General features: G+C 42.2%; 1 protein-coding gene across 1 annotated transcript; it reads left to right on the plus strand.

The window, feature by feature from the left end:
* Positions 1-1,059: 1,059 nt before the first annotated feature.
* ppp1r3cb (protein phosphatase 1, regulatory subunit 3Cb) lies at positions 1,060-4,855 on the plus strand. The gene is made up of 2 exons (XM_083687929.1): positions 1,060-1,238; positions 1,934-4,855. The coding sequence occupies exons 1-2, from the start codon at positions 1,225-1,227 to the stop codon at positions 2,892-2,894; spliced, it is 975 nt and encodes a 324-aa protein (XP_083544055.1). The 5' UTR covers positions 1,060-1,224; the 3' UTR covers positions 2,895-4,855.
* Positions 4,856-22,225: the final 17,370 nt, after the last annotated feature.

Here is a 22,225-nt window from a genome sequence, read left to right on the forward strand (position 1 = left end):
AGACTCTCTGACTACTAGTCAGAGACAATAAAGGGTAGAGTATGTTGAAAAAAGTGTAAATATTCACACTATAATAATGTAAGTGTCTCTTATGAAACTTACTCCAACTCATTCCCACACTATTTTGCCTGGTCACATCTGAGTCATAAGCACTGCATCTGAAACAACTGAACATATCACTTGACACCCGCATATTGCCCTCACTGTGACATCTCATGTGTCTACCACATTCATGATTGTGGTGACAACACCTCTGAACACTCCTGCAACTCAGCATGACTCATAGTTAACTCATAGACATGAACAATATCCCTCAGGACCATTCCTCATTCCAATGCCATGCATTACAATGGACCTGTCTTCCAATTTCTAACTCCACCAGCCTCCCCTGCTCAGGACACTTAGATGGATGCCCTTAGTGCAATAGAGCATAGGGAGCTTCATATGGATGCTAGAGGAGAGGGGATCATGCTTTCTACTTGGATGGGTTAAACTAGATGTGCTGAGTCAGAGCTCTGGGATATCTCACAAGCCTGTTGAACATGCTGAATAATTAAATGTTAAATAATTAAAATACCTCCAAGGTTGTTAGAAACCTATAGGATCATCAGAAGCATTTATATACATGAGCAGAAGTTCTGTGGACAGACTACATACCATGTGTCTCATCTCACATGGTTTATGTTAATATAGTAATGATGCTGGATTGTCAGAATATATATGATAAGAGTATACGTATTAGATCGATCTCTGCATTTTGAAAATATAATGTTTTCTTACTTATTCACGAGTTGCTAAACAGAGAAACAACCGGTAGAGGTCTATCATGGCTCTAAAACGGAAAGTGTGTCAAATGATCTCCTCCACTCCCCCCACATCCTTTCAAACAGCCAGCCCGGGCCGGCCGGTATAAACGCAGCCCTCTGCTGTTCTCTGATTGCTCGAGCTCTTCTCTGTCGGGTTCACCATTGGCTATCATCCGGGGTTCACGTGAAGCTGTATGCAAATCGGCCCGATGTACCGGTTAGGAGCGCTGAGATGACTGTCAGTGCAACTGGACGTGCAGAGGGGAAGGGGGGCGTGCCGCACCATAATCAGGTTTCCCATCCAGAACGACATGGCTATAGCATTGAATTGAAACTATTTTTTCGATCTTATTTTCAAAGCTCGCCTGTTTATTCATCAACAGCATCTTTATGTTTTTGACTCTTTCAACGCTTTTCAATGAATTGTACAAGGTAAGCGTGTGCGCCGAAGAGTGAAGGCAGTGCTCAATTTACAAGTGCGCAATGGCTTAGAAGTAAAAGTCGCTCTTTTATTTTAATAGAAAGTTACCTACGTTTTTTCAGTGGCATAAATATTACAGTTTTCTTTTACCATTTGGTGGATATCCTACTTTTAATGTTTTATCAATTCAATGGGCACTTGTGATGCAAAGTACATTTAGTTCTAAGATGGTCCCTATGCTTAAATAACACCCCTGGCCCTCTCATTAAATACATTGGCATCTCTGTAATTACACTGATATTGGTTAAAATGTTGTAAGATATATTTTAACATAACGAAACAATCATTAGTTGTTAGTTGTCAATGTTTTCAAACACTATGTTTGCAACTGTTAAGTATATTGAATATCAATTTCATGGTTCAGATTTCAAACTGAACTAAAACTTCTCTTTTGGGTAGTTTAACACACATTTTCATTTAGTTTTCATGACATTTAAATGTCATGTTAACATCCACATTGAGCAACACTAACAATAGAGCATGTTTATTATGTTTGATTATTACGAAAGTGTGGTTTGAGTATACCTTTATACAGTATAATAACTACTTAACTTTACTTGCCTTATCCTATTCACTCACCTTTTCCCTTCTGAATAATTTCACCTAAAAACCACTCTAACGTTTGGTTATCTCTTCTTGTTAACAGGGTACTGCATATGTTACAGCACAGTTCAATGCCAGGTCCTATCATGCCAGTTGACATGGCCATGAGGATCTGTCTGGCACACTCCCCGCCCCTCCGCAACTTCCTCAGCTCATATGAGGACTGCCGCTCCCGAAACCTGGTCAACCGCTACAAACCCCTGAGACCATGCATCAGCTCCAAGCAGGAGGTGGAGGCCACCAGCCTGGGATGGAAAAGCCCCAAGACCAAGTGCAAGAAGAGGGTGGTTTTCGCAGATTCAAAAGGCATGTCCCTAACGGCCATCCATGTCTTCAAGGAGTTTGAAGACGACCCGCTGTCTGACCTGCAGTTCGACCTGTCTGACCTGGAGAATGCCACTGTTGGCCTGAAAATCTCCAAGGACAAAAGTTTGATTCTAGACTTTGCTCAGCCCGCCGGGGACTACCTGGACTTCAGGAACCGGCTCAAGAAGAACCTGGTGTGTCTGGAGAACTGCACCGTCCAGGAGAGATCGCTCACAGGCACCGTGAAAGTGAGGAACGTAAGCTTTGAGAAATCGGTCTCCATCCGGATAACGTTTGACTCGTGGAAAACCCACACAGACGTTTCCTGTAACTTTCTGAACAATGTGTACGGTTGCACGGACACCGACACCTTCGCTTTCGTCATCGACCTGCCAAGTTCTGTGTCCCCGCACGAGCGTGTGGAGTTCTGCATATGCTTCAAAACCCAAGATCAGATGTACTGGGACAACAATGATGGGACAAACTACAGGTTGATTAACGCAGACGGCGATGCTGACCAGTCCAACAACCCTGTCATCCAGACCACCACACCAGAGTTCAAGAGAGAAGAGTTCAAGGGAGAAGGCAAGAGGCCGGAGATGGAGTTCGACCAGTTTGGGAGCCCGAGGACGTCCAGTGGATTCTTCCCTGAGTGGCAGAGCTGGGGCCGTATAGAGAACACCGCCCCATACTGGTGAGGATGACACAAGGCCTTTGTGACGGAACCACCAGAAGCTTCAACGTCAACAACTCCATCCACTTGAAGGACGAGAGATGAATGAAAACAAGAAGTTGTGTGGGGTTCATTTGAGAGTGATGATGACCCCCCTCAACAATAAAGATATTCACCATCTGAACTGTAAAGATATCCAAGATCTGCGACTCATGCATGGACAGTTCAGTTCACTCTGGGGCCCCAGAATAGAGATGTCGAAATTAGTTTTGTCACTTTAGTCCAAAAATGGAAAAGTCAGAAAGAATGGGACTGTCTCTTCATGTTTGGTGTGTGAAAATACAGAATTCTATTAACAACTGTTTTGGGCCCGTAAGCACATGTCACCCTGTTCATCTCCCAAATGGCAGTGCAAGGCAAACAACACGAGCCATTGTGGCAAAATGGGATAGCCACAAAAATCGATTATGATTGAAAATGCCTAGAAATAATGATGTCAGATTGCAAAGGGCATTCTACATATGGAGATGTCTAGACATGGTTTAGACTTTTTTTTTTTTTTTTGCCGTGAACTAAAGCAGTTTATAGACTTGAAATGTGTTAAATCATGAATTGTTGTAACATAGATGCCTTCCTTTGTAATGCTACCTTGATTGTCAGTTTAGCTGTATGTAATACAATGGGATTACTGCAACACCTGTACACAATGAATAAGGCTTTTTCAAAAGACAACTCCAGAGATGGGAGCCTGCACTTTAGTGAATATTTACAAAGGAGGATTAGCATTTTGTACATGGGAATCTGCATTTAGCAAACGTATAGAAACAAAATGAGTTATAACTTGCCCTATAATAGCCAGAACTGTGCCCTGCTGTTAGCTGTAAGGTATTAAAGCCACCAGAATGTCAGTATAACAAATACGCGACCAGAATGTTGCTATTGTTGACAGTTTCAGAGCAGAAGAAAGACTTTGCACTGCTTGAATACAATATGCCTTTTAAATGTCAGAATGGGAATGTGAAGTTGAACGAGGGAATAACTTGGTACAACATGAAGTACTTCATATTGAAGTTGTCTCGAAATTTCATGGTACCATTTGATTGAAGACTTTCAGGTAAAGAAAAAAAAGCAATACAGGTAAATATGCACGACGATGATGCCCAGTATACAGTATGATGGCTAGCAAATAACAGTGTAAATTAAACGCCTCCCTTTTTTTTGCACAACGGTTTTCCTACGTCCATTGTATTTTTGTAAAGCCTTCACATGCAAACACATTCAATGTGCTCTTCCTAACCTTCTCTTCTAAATATTTGCTGCTACTACTGTATGTATGATGCTGTTTTCTCTTCAATGTGTTTCATGGACCCATGGTATGTGAATCCTCCCCAGTGTGAAGTGGGGATGGGAGGGGGGGTGGAGGGGGATGGGGTGAATGGAAGTGAGGGAGCAAGGCAGGGGACGCTGGTGGAGGTAGAAATCGGAGGACAGTCTCATTGCAATGCATGGAATGGAATGGAAGGGAATAAGGAATGGTATCAAACGTGTGTTTGATATCATTCCTCATTCAATTCCATGCATTACAATAACCCTGACCTCCGATTTCTACGACCACCAGCCTCCGCTGGCAGAGAGGATGTTGTTATTTAGGGAATGTATGAGTAAGTGTGGGAAGTGACAAAAGGGAAATTTAATGGAAATTAAATTGGCGTAAGAGGGTTATGCCTTGGACTTATATATAACAGATTGTGACAGTGGTGACAGGTGACAGTGTTTGCCAATGGTGAATAATGTTAGCTCCTTTGCTATCTGAAGTGTGACTTGTTGCGTATAGTAGGCTGAATGTAAAGGGCTACGACACAAGCCATGGTGTCTGACCACCAGAATATTTTTTCTACTGCAAGGAAAGATCTCCGTGTGAAAAATGGTTATCTGTTTTCTGTGTTCCTTTCAGAAATAAAGATCTAATGTTTATAGTGTAGAAGACTCTTGACTTTTGCTTTTGTTTGTTTGATCAAGAAATAAATATCACATTACCAAAGCAGTATTGAAATATACCATACCTAAGTATATTTTGTGACTAGAGCACACATATTATGCATGCTTTGTGGCTGCTATATTCAATAATAGTGAGAGAAAGCTCTGACACATTCAAACAATCAAGAATTGACAGTATTTAGAACAGACACAAGCTTCCATTGAAGCCCATGCATTACCCAGTCTCCAGGGCTACAGATGCACATAGAACATGTCTACTGCAAACCAGAGCATCAGGTCAGACTAGAGTCAGACCCATGCTTCTATGGTATGTGCTCTCAGTTTTTGATGCAGGACTCTCAGGAAGTGAGTGGGTGACTGAGAGTCTCCCGGAAGATAGCAGCTGAGAGCAATAGCCATGCTAGGTTAACGTCCCCTACTAGACGGAGCAGACATCATACCCCATTAGGCATGATGAGTTGCCAGACCAGGCGGGTTTGTGCTATAATTAGACACACATATAGAAGAGCAGATAATACATAAGGCTGTGCTGGGGTATTCAAATGTCAGATCTGTCTGGTAACCTGCATTCACTGTGCTGGAGAGACGTTTGCTGCAAAACCTGTTTTGTTTTTCTCAAGATGCAGTGACCTATTGTAAGCGTTCATGCCATGTCTGACTGGGCATTTACTGCAAGCGAGCGTAGAAGAGAGACAATTCTGGTGAGTCACAGAGCAACATGATAAGACATCCCTCACAGATATGCAGAGTTAGGCTCTGTGTTTACTGTGTGAATATCAGGTTGTGTCTGTTCGTTTTCGTGTGTGTGTGACTAATTGTGAAGACCACAATGGTCCTCAATAGAAACCATTTTCTTCCCCAAAATAAAAGACCAACCGGAAAGAATGAATGCAAAAATGTTTTGTTTTTTTCCAATTCGTGAGAGGCATTGCAGTCTTAGCTGTCTGAAGGGTGATCTGCCCCCTGGCTAAGGTCTATCACTTCTTTTTAGTCACATTCTGTTCTTTCTGCCCTCTTCCCATCAGAGGCAGAAGGTCATCTCACCCACCACGTATACACCAACACGTACATACCAACACGTGAACAGATTGTACAATGTTAGGGTTAGGGTTAGGGTTACAGATATTGTTTCAGCTTGTTCAAATACACCAAATCAATACAGTGCATTAGTATATTATTGGACTTGGCATCCTCAGGAAGTGTTGTAAGCCTTGTTCAGTGTTGTGATATGTTTAGGTAATCTGCATGCAAATATGGAACGAACACATTCAGTTTAAGAATGCATCTAAAATGGAAGTGTATGGGGTCCACCTAAAAGCCTCCATTATATTGGAAAATCTCAAAGTGCAAATTGCTAAATAACCGGGATAAGGACTTAAAAAGTGCATTGGTATACAGTATATCGAGTGAAGGGGTGAAGGTATGTGGTTGATCACAGAAATTAGAGTGAACTATCCATTCAATGACAGTAAACATATGGACATATACATACATAACCACCATCTGTGATATGGACAGAGCTTTATTGTCATGAATAAAACATTATGGTCAATGTCAGCTTGGTCTTCCCCTCTATGGCCTCAAACAAGCTATCAAGGCTCTAATTATTGCTGGACCAGTCCATGCATTACAATGACCCATCCTCCGATTTCTACCTCCACCAGCCTCCTCTATGGTGGACCAGTGAGCTGTGGGTTCCAGTGAGCTGTGTGTGTTTACACATTGTGAGTCATCATTGTGTTTACATGTTTTCAGAGGGGCTTCAGCCCGCTGCTCTGCTTCTCTGCATGCTTCGCATTTCTAACGGTAGTGAGACTGCAAATGACGGAACACAACATAGCCTCTGCTTGGGAACAGAGAAACTAAAAATACCCCTTTTCAGTTTTAGGGCAATTATCATAGACCACTGAACACAGAACACAAAACTGCTGGGTAGCCTGGGTATCCCAATGCTGCCTAAAAGCATCTCTCCAAAATGTCTCTAACTCTGATCCAAGCCTCAGTCACATTGGCTAGATAATAGGCATGCAGTGTGAGGCTACACTAACTATAATCACCAATCCTATCACTAATGTGAGGTATTAATGTGTACTAATGTGATCAATCTACTGTGAATGGATAAGAATGAAAATAATCTGCTATAATTGGAGATAAAACTAGCTCCTAATGATCTACCATGATATGTTTGGGTAATCTGCATGTAAATATGGAAATATAACACATTAAAGGCATATCACATTAAAGGCATATCACTAAAATGAATGAATCTAAAATATAAGTGGATTGGTCCAAAATAAAATCAAGTGGTGTGAAATTTGAAATATATGCAATTCATGCAACATGAATTATGCACAGCTCCCTTTAGAGCAGGTGTCTATGTGCCAGACTAAAGGTCATAGCGTCAGAGGATGGCCACGTGAACAGCTTGGGTCGGGGTTACTGTCCAGTCACTCTACTACTCAACATGTCATATTACATTACTCCTCATTCACACCAACGTCTCCCTGCCCTTTACTGCAGTCTGCCAAAGCCTCACCCTCGTCAGCCCAGAATGGCTGCTCTACTATGAGCTGCACAGGGGAGGCTGGTGGAGGTAGAAATCAGAGAACGGGCTCATTGTAATGCATGGAATGGAATGAGGAATGGGATCAAATCTCTGATTTCTACCTCCACCAGCCTCTCCTGGAGCCACAGTAGTATGAAGCATGACTCCCATACTGTACCTCTGAGTGAGCCTTTGGGTGTTCATTCAGTTTACTCATCAGAGAGAGCAAGGTGAATTAGTAGTTGGTGGGAAAGTCATGTTATCATAGATAGTATCTATGATGATAGCTATGTGAATCATCAAAAGTCAGTTTCCTTTCACTCACACGCAGGTGAGGTATTCCACACCCAGACTGATGAAACTGATGATTCATTGCTTGGAAAGAAATACATTTTCAGTCCCCTTCAGCTGGATATGGAGCAAACCTGGGTTCAAATAGTATTAAGAATAATTTCAAATACTTTAGCTGTGCTTGATTGAGCTTGCTTGATGCAATGGAACCAATGAAATAGTCCCAAAAGTGCAAACCCCTGCCTATTTGGGACTATAAGCAAAAAAGAAGATTAAAATACTACTTGAACAAGGTCTTGTATCACCCATAGAGGATCTACAGCAGGGCCTCTGTGGCTCAGCTGGTAGATCATGGCTCTAACAATGCTTAGGTTGGGGGTTTGATTCCCGCCGGGACCATATATACTGAAAAATGTATGCACTCACTGCAATGTAAGGATAAAAGCATCAGCTAAATACCCTATATTAGGGCAACCCAGCATTGGCACTGTATCAGCTGGAAACTGCCAAAGTAAAGAGCTGTGCTTTCACAAGAGTCTTGGGCAAGGGGATGTTTTGTCATTATTTACTACTACCACAACTTTGGACATTTTCCTGTTGCTCTTTTATAGTAAGATGTTATCTATTTGATTGGGCAAGATATTTCAGGTAAAAATTGTAGGATTTTTCGTAGCATAAGGCTGCGTGCTTGTTTGCCCTTGTTCTTTGGACAGGTCAAAATTGATCCGTTGACAGGAATCTTTGCCACCTGCTGTCCTATTTCTGGTTGAGGTCAGACGGGTTAAGGCAAATGATTCATCCATGACTGTGAAGTTCATTCCAAGTTCATGGAACTTTGGAGATTATGCAAATGTGAGAGTTTTAAAACAGAGCATTACCTTCGAAGGGTATGGCTTCCTGCTCTTTCACTCCCGACAGTATACTTCAGCACATTAAAATATGTAAGCTTCATGTTTTTAGAATAAGCCATTTCTCCAACTTAAGAAAACATATAAAAATCATGCCTTCTCCTTACAAAATGTTATTCATCTCATTCATGTTGTGTGGATACCAATGTCTTCTGATGTGAAAGTGTTGTCAACGTTATTGTCTAATCAGACATGACACATTGGCAGACAAAGACATGATTAAAATTCCTGCCATTATGTCTTCATTATCAAACTGGCCACTGCAAAACATTCATTTCTTTTTAACTTCATATGAATCCTAATTGACAAAAATAGGTTTGAAATACTGTCTTTTTGTGAGTGGTTTGTAGGTCAGGAGAAGATCCAGACACCAGCCCCGACAGACCGCTTTGTGTAACTGGTCCTGTATCTAGATGAGGAAATGAGGGACATGACTGGCTTGATTTGAAGTGCATTAGAGGCTCACACCTTGTATAAAGCATATAAAAGAATATGATTGACAGGCACTTAACATTGTTGAGACATTTATTCTTAGGTCAATGGAGGTAACATCACACCAGTGATTTTATCATAACTTGTTTCCAAAGCTTATGGGATATTGAGCTAAGTCACAAGTTAAGTCACAAGTTAAGTCACAGGTTGGACTGACCATGTAACCGCTGTTGGCTGGTTTGAACTGCAGGTCCCAACATCTCCAGGGTTCGTCTGTGTTTTAGAGTAGAGGAATCTGAATGTGAACCTGTGCCAAGTCACATGCTGCCACAGGATCATGCTGCCTGCCTCCTCTTGTATTTCATCCTGTCAGAATGTGATAAACTCATAGGGGCAACAGACGAGGTGAAAGTTTGGTAGACTTTACTCAGGGTTTGCTTGAGTACTGTCGGTCTGTACCCCACGTTGCCTACCAACCAGCACGCTCAAATCATTTTCAAGGCTGAAGATTCTGTTATGATGATTTAAATGGGAGCTTTCTATTAGCTTTTCGTGTGGTCTCCCTTTCTCGCAAATTGACACTATTTTTGGCACATGTTTCAACTGCCTAGCATGGCAGAGTAATAATCCAAATGTCAAACATCAATCATACTAACCAGAGTCATGGGCTACTGTACAGGACCCTGCAGTCGGCTGAGCAACTTAGCATAAATATAATTCTATACAAAAGCAATTATAATGTTAACGCAAGAATCAGTATATGCTGGATTCTGCAATTTCCATTAGGCAGATAACATGAATACTTTGTATTGTATGCTGCCACTGGACAGATCACCATTATCTAACAGTACAATAGTTCCTATTGGACAGACAAAGATTTTTGACAGATAGCTTTGTATAATGTCTCCGATCTAACTTTCAAGCCATTAACTTCAAAGCATGTTCCCCAAATGTTAACCCGAATGGGTATTTCCTGCTAAAAAGTTGACAAACAAGTGTAGAGGACCTTCTCCGACACAGCATCTGTTTAGTCTAGTGGGAACCTGAAGTGTTGAATTCTCTTGAGGAAATAGAAAATAAATCAACACTGTGATGTAACCATGCAGAAACAGAGAAGGAAAGAGAGACTTTGAGATGCAGTTTTGCCTAAAGATGCAGTTTCGCCTAAAGGAAGTTCTGAGACTGAGCAGTATTTGACTAATCATCTGATTGACTAATCATCTGTTAAATCTTCAAGGATGTTTATTGCCCAACCGTTCATGGGAACAATAAGAGTGAGCCTTGGTTTCACATTGACATGACATATGCATTAATATCAGTATATCCACTGAGCTCACAGGTGTGAAAGAATGCGTGAGTCATGAATTTATTATGCCAGTTGCTTAATTCTGATTCTGATTCTGATTCTAAAAGACACGTTCAACAACATGCTCATCGAACGAGCAAATGCTGAGAAAAGAAGATACTTCCTGATGCCTATAGATCTGGGAAGTCATTCGAATTACCAAAATAAAGCTGTTTGGTAATACCTTGAGGTCAAGAGTGTAGGGGGAACTACAGTATTGTTTCTCAAACGCCACGTCAATCCAAAACAAAACATCCCTTTCACTTGTTCAGCCATTTTGTTGTTGTTGTTGATAGGTTTGACACTCATGGACACTACCATGGTTATGACACTGTACTAACATTGTGATAGGAAAACGGTAGAGTGAAATGTCACAGAACATCCCTTTCACTTGCTTGGTCATTTTGTGTTTGTATTTTGATCGTCATGAGCACTGGATACATAGAGATTAATGTTCTCTGTGACGTACTTCAGAGCATGTGCTCTAAAGCCATATCTGAGTGGGCGGACCTTAACCCAGAGGAGAGAGAGAGAGAGAGAGAGAGAGAGAGAGAGAGAGAGAGAGAGAGAGAGAGAGAGAGGGAGAGAGAGAGAGAGGGGAAAGAAAGAGACAGAGAGAGAGAGAGAGAGAGAGAGAGAGAGAGAGAGAGAGAGGAAAGAAAGACACCGACAGAGAGAGAGAGAGAGAGAGAGAGAGAGAGACAGAGAGCGAGAGAGAGAGAGAGAGAGAGAGAGAGAGAGAGAGAGAGAGAGAGAGAGAGAGAGAGAGGCAGGGAGAGAGAGAGGTATCAGAGCAGAGGGGGATTAAACCACCCCGGTAGCTCTGCTATTTAAACCGGCTTATCTCACTGTCTCTGTCACGGTGGAGACTCCAGAGCCACGTGTTTGCTGCCTGAAGTCGTCACTGTCCAGTATTATCAGTTTATCTCTGAGGATTTATCCCGACTAACATGACTCAGGGCTAAGAAATAGCAGAGTGACTGCATACTGTATAAATGCACACATTCAAAGCCCCTTATAAATACAGTAGAGTTGTGGAGCATTATGGGATTTAGAGATAGTGTTGTAGGATCAGTTGACATAAGAGCATGTGACAACAGATGCGTATGGACTGTGAGTCATCTTATAGCATTCTTTGTAACAAGCTTCATAACACCTTATGCTGTTGTTCATAACTTTGACATAATGCATAATTTTTTAAATGTTTGATACCATTCCTTATTCCATTCCATGTATGACAATGTCCGATTTCTACCACTGGTGTGTACACTTATTCTTTCTTTATACTTTCTTTATATATTCTAGTATATTCTTTATATACTGTATATATGATGGGATCATATTCTCCAATATGTTGAGAGTTGCTGCCAAACTCTGTAACTGATATAACTGACATTTCACCCTTCTGTCCTGATATCAAACTATGTTTGGCCTTGTCATCACAGTGTAAAAGGATTCACCTCATATGAACTCTGTTTGAAGTATGTCTTCATTGGTGAGATGTACGTTCGCCAAGTGACAGAAGCGACCTTCTGCAATTTGCTCTGAGAATTAATATGAGCCCATTGCACAGTTCACAGGTCAATTGTAATCCTCAGGTCATCATCTCAACATGTAGCATTTCTAAGCTTGTTTCGATGAGTGTTCTGCTCATGACCATTTAAAATCATGATTTATACAGTCGTCAAAGACCCTCAACAGCATACTGTGGATTTACCTCAAAGACTTTTAAAATCCACCTGAGGTTCCTCCAAGGTTACTCTTGCAACAAGGGGGTTATCCTAAGACAGTCACAGTGCATTCATATCATCAAGGTGTGTTCAGATGCTCTCCAGTCAGAGCCTAAAGCCCTGGCACAGGGAGGATAAGGAATCTTACGTAAACAAGAGGAAATTGAAAAGCGACTTTTCAAAGACTTTGCTTATTTCGTCCCAATATAACAGCACGCTTGTCTCAAGCCTTGAGAAATCCTCCCTGGATTTTGTGGTTATGAAGATATCATGGCATAACAACCCTGCTCCAGCTGCACCCCTAAACCTGGACGACCAGGAGCTCTGCTACCGAATGCCATAAAACAACAGCATTCTCTAGCCTCTCAAATGCTTGACTTTATGACAGATTATTTATACCCTGAGGATAGGTCGTCAACTGCGAAAGCTGCTGTACAGTAGTGTAAGAAGCCATTGTACAGTAAAAAAAAGACAAAAAAGAGTGATATCTTGTCAGAACTGATTCTCTAAATCTGTTGTATTATCTCCTGTATGCTTGTGTTTATGGTTGAGTCAGGTACAATGGTTCACTAGGCTTCAGGGTGCTGCTGACCTGGGTTGCACATGTGCAGTGAGCAATTCTGTGTCTATGGAAGGTAGCAGATTGGTTCAAGGGGCACTTCACCACTTTTAAACTAATATTCCTTATCTCTGGCACCATACCAGTCTACTGTATGTAAAAACTGTAATTTTTCCAAGTTTAATGTTATTAAAAGATAAGAAGAAAACATCTTAAGAAAACATATGATCACATATGATGTCATCAGGGGTGATTAAAAACAATATATATATATACGTATCAGTTGTATGACCTGGAATGAATGGAAATGAGGAGCGTCAATCCAGGGAAGTATTGACGTAACACTAGGTCAGGTGTTCGCTGCTTATAGACACATAGAAATGTGCCTTGTGAAGACTTTATTCCACGTGTGTGCCATAGCATTCTGTACATGTTCTGGCATCAGGACTGGGAATCGTGTTGACCCAGTTTAGAGGTTCTTCTAGGTCAACGCAGGCTTGTTTGACAACAAAATAAAAGAGTCCAAGGGGTGGATGTCAGTACCATGCCTACTTTATTGACACGTACCTGTTCTACTTTATTGTGTGTTAACTTTTGGATAATCAACTTTTGTTTAATAAACTTTTGCTGAATAGAAAGCAATCAGAACATTAAATGTCACACCTCCCAACTGTAAACAAGTCTGTGAAACATGCTGTAGCCTACTAATCTCATCTCCCTACATTAGATAACACACTGTGTTCTAAGTCATTTCTTCAGTCAGCTTAAAAGCAACCATCTTGTTAGCCAAGTCGACCACAAACCTTGAATATCATATTGAACCAGTAGGATATAATATAGATGTCCATCCCTCCTTTTGTCTGCTTATATCTCTCATACAGCCAGACACTGACTGGTGTGACTGGTAGGAAAGCCAAACACATTTTTTTACAATGGGAGGTCCAATTGTAAAGGTCTGTGTGTCACGGACAAACAATACCGGTTTCCAAAAAAATAGTTTTGGCAGGTTACCAAAGCCTTTAACAATAGCTAGCTAAATGGCTGTGCAACCACTATCCAGCCAGCCACCAAGTCAGTTTAATTTACTGGCTTTTCATTTGCTCTCAAAGCGGGTCGTCTTCAGCATTCCACCAACGTTTTTTTCGAAGAGCTCTACCAAGCCCTAATTAGGTCAAGAATGAAGCTAGTTTTATGTCAGGAAAAGGTCAGAGATGTAGGGTTTCTTGAATGTCTTTCAATGTACTCAAGTAAAGGATGTATTATCTATCCCCACATTTGTGATTGATGAATGTTTACTAAATGTCTAGAGGACCTGCACTTACTGATACAGGATAATGTATACACCAGCTCTCTGCAACATGTGGTCTGGGTATAAATAGTACATTGAAATAACATATCACATACATACCAAGTTACATGATCAGCCCACAGAATACTGTGACAGACGTCCTTGATGCATAGGCTTACATGCATGTATCATTACAGAGCCATCACAACATTCCCTTCTCTTACAGATGACACTGAAAATACCCTCTCCCCCGTGTTGTTTACCTCTCTGTCAGTGATGTGTCCTGCACATGAACATCCTGATAAACCAAACAAAGCAGAGAGGGAGTAGCAAACAAGGTCAGACGGCAGGACAACAGCCTTTGCACTGGCCAGGTTGAGAACCAAGGAAGGAGGGTGTGTGTGTGTGTGTGTGTGTGTGTGTGTGTGTGTGTGTGTGTGTGTGCGTGCGTGTGTGTGTGTGAGAGGAAGCACGTAAGCAGCAGATTTTATCAAATTTCATCCAAATTTTCTTAGTCATTTGATTTTTGGTGATCACTTTCACTTTAACTAGCTGGTGGTTAGAACAGACGTTTCCATGTATAATAGGAAACAAGCTGCAAAGACAGCCTCTGCATGACCTGACTTCCTGAACTCTTGTCCCCACAATAGCAGATGAATATGGTGTTCACTGTGTGATTCTGTGTGTGTGTGTGTGTGTGTGTGTGTGTGTGTGTGTGTGTGTGTGTGTGTGTGTGTGTGTGTGTGTGAAAGCGAGAGAGAGAGAGAGAGAGAGAGAGAGAGAGAGAGAGAGCAGAGAGAGAGAGAGAGTGCAGCCATTAAGGGCTGAGTCTGAGAGCATTTCCTCCTCTGCCCTGGGGCCTGCAGTGCTGAAAGGGAAGGGTGTGAGTGACTGAGTGTTTGTGTGTGTTTGAATGTGTATGTGCATGTCTGCATGTGTGTGTGTGTGTGTGTGTGTATGTGTGTGTGTGTGTGTGTGTGTGTGTGTGTGTGTGTACGTGCTCGCATCCATGCATGCATGTGTGTATGTCTGTGTGTGTGTGTGTGTGTGTGTGTGTGTGTGTGTGTGTGTGTGTTTGTGTGTGTGCTGTGCTTCATTGGGCACTGTGGCTCTAATGAGACTGAGCTGCAGAGACAATGATAGAGCCTGAAATGGGCTCAAAGAGAGTGATGGATGCGGGGTGACAGATATGGCTCAGAAACATTCCCATTTTAAAAGGATGCATCCAGGGGTGGACCAATGACTTGCTATTTTCAACCCCATTCACTCAAAGCCTCCAAATGAATGGTTGTCATATTCAATTAATGCCTATAGGAAATCATGGATATTCTGTTGCTCAAGTATCCTACATTTTAATCTCACTCTTTTGCCTCTGTGACTAATGGGGTTTGAATCTGGGTCTCTTGTGCATCACAGCACTGCCTTAGCCCGCCAAGCTAAACCCAAGGCCATACATTGTGGAGATAATGCAAGTCTTCAGGTCTCAGGCAAGATTACAAAGTCCTATGCACCATATTAACTATATCAGAGTCAATCACGCTTTAGTTTGGCTTATGTCACGTTTTAGTGTGTCAGTTATAGCGAGGTATAGATTTTATGCCGTCAGATGATAGTTTGGGAGACTGATCCTTTAGGCTTCTGAAGCCAGAGATCCCTCCATACACTGTGCTCTTTATGGGGAAAAGACATAGGTCTGCTGTGAGGGGGAAAATTAGTGGAGGCTGGTGGAGGTAGAAATCGTAATGCATGGCACGGAACAAGGAATGGTATCACGTAACAAGTGTTCGATAGCATTCCTCATTCCATTGGGACATATTGTCCTAATCAGTGTTGTAATGTGGTTTTGTTCACCGTCGGTGACTGATGGCCTATGATAGTGGGTGTGGATTTGGTTTGTTTGGTTAGTTCTCGAGTTGCACCTGTTCTTTGAGACAGCGATTTTGAACCAGGTCCAACCAGGAAATGGGTTTCAAACTCCGATATAGCCACGGGCATGTAACATCTTTTGGTTCAGAGTGGTGCTTTGAAGGAATGTCATGGTGTTCTGTGAATGCTTGTTAAATTATAGCAGAGGAAGTTGATGTGCTCATTCTATTGTACCTTTGTTTGAGACTTGTCGTAAAGGGTGGTGTTGTGTGTGTGTGTGTGTGTGTGTGTGTGTGTGTGTGTGTGTGTGCGTGTGTGTGTGTGTGTGTGTGTGTGTGCGTGTGTGTGTGTGTGTGTGTGCTTGCATGCGTGACTGTTTACTCACTGTGACACAAGGTGCAGCCCTCACATATGACCAACCCAGCGATAGCAACTTTGGATGAGTGGGATGGTAAATGTTTGTTTTCAAACTGTACACAATCAGACATGAGTAGACATGTTGCTGTGTCACCCTCCAAATATGGTTTACGTAACAGCTATAAATAAGCCCCTAGCTTCTGCACTCTCTCTCTCTCTCTCTCTCTCTGGCCATTGGGTTTGAAGATTAAAATGTCATCATCAGTTTATCTGATTATATCACCCACCAAAGAACCAGACATGAGAACGACATTACACTGAGCTTCTTGTGTGTGTGTGTGTGTGTGTGTGTGTGTGTGTGTGCAAGCACGTATACAGTACATCCAATCATCCACAAACCCAAAGCGCATGCCAAGGAAATGAATTCGAGCCACAGCGCAATAACCTCTTCCTCCACAAACAATAATATTACACAATATATTGTGACATGAATTCCCCGAACCTGACAGATAGACACTTTACTCAAGTGAGATGATGAGTTGAGTTGCGGAATGTGGTCATCCTACATCTGTCAATGACTGTACAAGGGTTGGGGTCATTTAAATTCCAAATGAATCAATTCAGGGGGTACACTGAAATTACAGTAATTACAAATGTGTTAATGTTAATTACAAATGGGTTAATTTCCAATGATTTTGTTAATAAACTGAGAATGAGAAGCTTTTTACATGAAAATGTTCTACATTTTGTCATTGACATTTTAAATCATTTCTTTGAATGACTGAAGTGAAATCGAATTGACGCCAAATCTAGCAGGCTTGACCCCTCTGAGATTTGTGGATGTGCTGGAAAGCGTGCACACCTTACCCCTGCAGGAGACCGTAAACTCCCGACCCAGCAGGGTCCAGTCCAGATATTCAGTACACTGGGTGCAGGCACATGCTGTCACACAACTCATGGTGAACATCGGCAGGGCTCCTGTGTGCCAGAGAGGAGTGTCCGTGGGAATGTGGCCAGTACTCATTTTACAGCATGTGGCCGGTGCTCACTCTAAACATAGACTCAGTGGACAGAGAGGTGAGTTGGCAACTGACTATACTGTAACGTTACAAATATAGATAGTACAGTGTAAAAGTACAGTAAGCCCTTTTATGGCTGGATTTATTTTTATTTATTTTTTTAATGTTTTTTTTTTTAACATGGTAATGGAGGCTAGCTATGTCACGGCTCCAATACAGTACAATACATGGGAGACTGGTGGAGATAGAGATCGGAGGACAGGCTTATTGTAATGGTATGGAATGGAATAAGGAGTCGTATCATTTGTCCTCTGATTTCTACCTCCACCAGCCTCCACTGGTACAATACCTTGGCTAACATCTCACGTTGTGATGCAATAACTCAACCTTTTCAAGAGCACATCAAGTACCTCAAACATTGTTTGGTAACGCAGAGTTGCGTGTGTTACATAATCCTCTTGCCGAAAGTCTAAAATGTCACCTCCTTTGATGCTGAAGTGGCTCATGTGAAGGTGCATACCTTATCAGTACAATATGTACACTGCTATAGTAACGGAGGGACGCTTCATTCCCTTCCTATTGATGTCAAGATGTCATTTGGGAGTGAATTTATCACACCACTTTCATATCAAGGCCCATTACTTTTTCCATCAAATGGGTGACCTTCTAGCATCAAGTACTGAACTGCCCTTTCACAGCCTAAAGGGTATTTTCAGTCCTCATCACATATTTGCTCTAGCACGTAAACAACTTGTCCTATGATATTTTTGGTGCCCTGGGCAGACTCTGAGGTATTTCACATTTGTTTCATTTTGAAGCATTTCATATAAGAGAACAGACTTCAGGCACAAGTGCTCATGACATTACGCACGTACGCACACACACACTCACACGCACGCACGCACGCACACACACACAGCATGGCACAGAACAGGACCATAACCTCTGTAGAGTATGTTACAGCTTAACCTGGCTCTCTCAACCCTGACATTTACTTCCACAGACCAATGGGGATAAGCTGAGTAGATGCAGTAGCTACGTGCGACTCTGTGTTTAGTCATTTCTCTTACAGAAGAGGCCTCAGTCACTCCCCCCCTCCGGAGTGAGCGGGGTGCATTCTCTCACGGCCAGACTGACTGGCTGAGACAGACAGAACCAGGCCACTGCATTTCACTCTGGGCTGCCAGAGCCAGACAAAGACACACAGCCCGTTAAGAGCCACAGGCTGAAGCCTGTAGCCAGACCTCACGTAACAGTTGATGTGGGGCGAAAATTAAAAAAGGGCAAAACATACGCACATCCAAACTACAGTGTATACTGTAGGTGCTGGATACATAGAGGCAGTTACATGACAACAACGGAAATTAAATCCACTCCCTGGCTGTTATATGCACAAATGGTTAAGAATGAATGAAATGGTACAATTATACTGCAACTAACGTTTTAGTTAAAGGTTCAGTCTGACATTTCCATCCACTATGGAAGTAGTGAGCAAAAAAGAGTCCCTGAATTTGGATCTAAGCAACTACGCTCCTGGAAATATATCTTAAGAGAACGTTTGGTTTGGTTTAGCATGGGAGATGGATTCATACTGACTCAGAGAAGAAATGCATGACCTGACAGCTTCTGAAACCACTAAATGATACCGCCTGACGTTATATAATGAACTGACAAAGGTTTGGCCAATAGGAATACATTACCATATAATGCTGCATACATTTCCACATACTCTTGCTTAATATACGACAACAATGAAGCCTTGAATTAATCCCATGATTAACTTCAGTTCAGTTCAAGTACTTTTTCAGTTCAGTACAGTATGTGCCTTTTCTCCAGAATACTTCAGACTGTGATGGATTCGTCTCACTCAAAGAACACCCTGTACAAACATAAACATATTGAGACATATGAATGCTAGGGTGAAAGATAAATGAGTGTCTTTGCAAACACTTATTTTGTCATTTGACATTGTTCCTGAATTCACCTCAGGGCATGTATGGATGTTTCACTCCCCTTCCTAAAGGGCAGGCTATAGGCTGAAAGAGCCTGAATGCTGAGCCAAAACTATGCAGCAGAGCTGAACAAAATGTTCATGGTCATGAGCTAAAGAAAATAATATGGAACATTTGAAAGGGGAGGTTATAAAAGGCAACTGGTATAGTCGCAGGCTAAAGGAAACTAAAATGGCATACTGTTGCTTGTTAATAGTACACTATTCAGGGTGCACATTTTGGACAGTTTAATGTTTGGAGAGGGGTCAGCAGACTTCAGACATGATCTTCTGATATCACTCTCTGACTGGGAGCATTCTAAAATTAATCGACAATTTGTTGTGCTTGGCAAAGGTTGTGCAGCACGGTAGATTAGCCAAATTGTGCCAGTAAGTGGAGTCTCAGCTGAAATATCCCAACAGCTGCCTAGAAGAGAAGAGAAGAGAAGAGAAGAGAAGAGAAAAGAAGAGAAGAGAAGAGAAGAGAAGAGAAGAGAAGAGAAGAGAAGAGAAGAGAAGAGAAGGAGAAGGAGAAAAGATAGGGGGCCCAGAAGAAGTATCTGTGAATAGAATAGAATAGAATCGAATAGAAACTTTGTGGCCAATCAACAATAGTTGGATACGTATGGGTTTTAGTGCTAACAGTGTAGGCCACACATATAGTATTGTCCTACTCTGGCCTCATCTGTGTGTTTTAGCACTCCTACCAGGTACATTGGGTCCATATCAATAGAGAACACCCATGTACTGTTCTGTATAAGGTTCACACAGTGTACGTCTGGGCCTCTCTGCAAACTTGAATGACTGATAACTGACCGTTTATGGCCCAAGGCACGCACACACACATGCACACACACACACACACACACACACACACACACACACACGCACACACAATAGGGCACCTGTTTATACTGCTTATCAACAACCCTCCCTCATTGCAGCTCTTCTGCTGTGGCAACACCAACCATCCAGCCCTGTCCATCAACCCGGCCTGGCCAAGCTCCCAGTCATTCATAATAGGGAGATAACCGGCTGTTCTCCAGTTGCGGCTCCAATGTGAACACAACATAATGTCGCGCCTCAAATCGGGCAGTTAGATGATATGATGAATAGTACCGATAGCCTTTCAGAAGTGTTCCAAACAGGTCACATGGTATGTCCAGTGGATTTTTGAACTGGATTCACCTCAGGGTGCGAGAAGAAGAGAGCTGGGGCATGGAGCCAAGATGGCCACAGCCATGTGATTGTCAGAAAGGTCAAGTTGATTACTGAGGGACGTGCTCTTCTGATCCGTCATTCAACAGCTGCCTCACCCATAACTCTCAAGTCTCTGTCTGTGTCTTATCGCTCTTATCATGTGAGTATGGGTCAGGCTGCTCTGCCTCTCAGATAGATGTTCAGATTTCACTCCACTCCAGGGGGGGCTGGTGGAGGTAGAAATTGGAGGACGGGCTCATTGTAAATGGTGTCAAACACGTACCATTCCTCATTCCATTCCGTGCATTACAATGAGCCCGTCGTCTGATTTCTACCTCCACCAGCCTCCACTGGTTCACTCAGATGGCTATACTGTAGTATGGCCCTGTTCAAATACTTTTTCTGTAATATGCTAAAATCCTTCCTCGCCCCCTTCTTTCCTTGGAGTTTTCAGTGATCCAACATGATTGAGTTCCATCCAGTCGTGTCAATCAAGTGATTACGCTTACTCCAAAGAAGGAAAGAAGGAAGGATGGAAGGAATGAAGGAGGTGAGCAATTTCAGTGTGTGTGAACAGGACATAGTGTACACAGACTGCAGAGTTTGCTCACAGCCGCCTCTCAAAGGTGCCTGTTGCAGCCACAGCCCAAATGTTTGTAGCGTTTTAATAGAATGCCAGTTTTATTTCAGCTGGGACACTTCTCCTGTTTGGAGAGTGGTATAGACTTTTACAAGGTTGGCTACTGCCAGACACTTTCCCCATTAAAACATTAGCTCATCGTAGCATATAGTAGTTAGTTACTTTTTGGCAAAAAGCTGTTCTTGTGAGTGAAATCTAAATGTGTTTGCTTTAGTCATGGAGGTTCAGCTACGCTAACTGGACATTTGTGGCATCATAACAATACAGTGATGACACATCATTATCTTTGTAATGTACTACCATATGAACAATCATCATAGTTGAGATACCTTGTATGGAAATTAACTTCCTCACCATCAAGGAGAATCATAAATGGCCGACATTGGCAAAACAAGCACAGTAGAGGGTCTCTTTCATTTCCTCTCCCTGAGGGCCCAGTCCTCTGTGTAAAGAGAGATCCATTAGCACAATTAGTCTGGAAACCTTGATACCACATGATACACTTACATAAGCAACAGGTAAACAAAGAACTTTCTTTATTATCAAGATGACTTTCCAATAATCATACATACATACACACATACATACATACATACAGTACATTACATGTTGACACCCTGAGAGTGAACTATGAACTATACATTACAACACAAGCGGTGATGCTTTACTGTACTTTATAACAGGTCAACTTTACAACATCATTGACACCAGGGGAGGCTGGTGGAGGTAGAAATCGGAGGACAGGCCCATTGTATTGCATGGAATGAGGAATGGTATCAAACACGTGTGTTGTCCTCATTCTGCTCCATGCACCACAATGAGCCCGTCCTCCGATTTCTACCTCCACCAGCTGTATGTGCTTTAACTGCTATGACTATCACTGTCATATTTAGCTTATACATGCATTACAATGAGCCCATGCTCCAATTTCTACCTGCACCAGCCTCCCCTGACTGACACACTTTCTTGGTCCCCCCACCACACGTTACATCACCACTCTAAGTGAGGTCTGCATCTTCTTGATGTACAGTACAGTACAGTAGAGACTAGCCTGGTCCTAAATCTGTATAAGCTAAACATGACAATGATAGTCATAGCTGTTCGCTAAAGCACAGACAGATCTGGGACCAGGTTAATACTGTACTATATGCCATGATAACAAGAGACATCACTAACCAAAGGGGTAGG

This window comes from Argentina silus, assembly GCF_951799395.1.
Source record: "Argentina silus genome assembly, chromosome: 16".
NCBI classification, from domain to species: domain Eukaryota; kingdom Metazoa; phylum Chordata; class Actinopteri; order Argentiniformes; family Argentinidae; genus Argentina; species Argentina silus.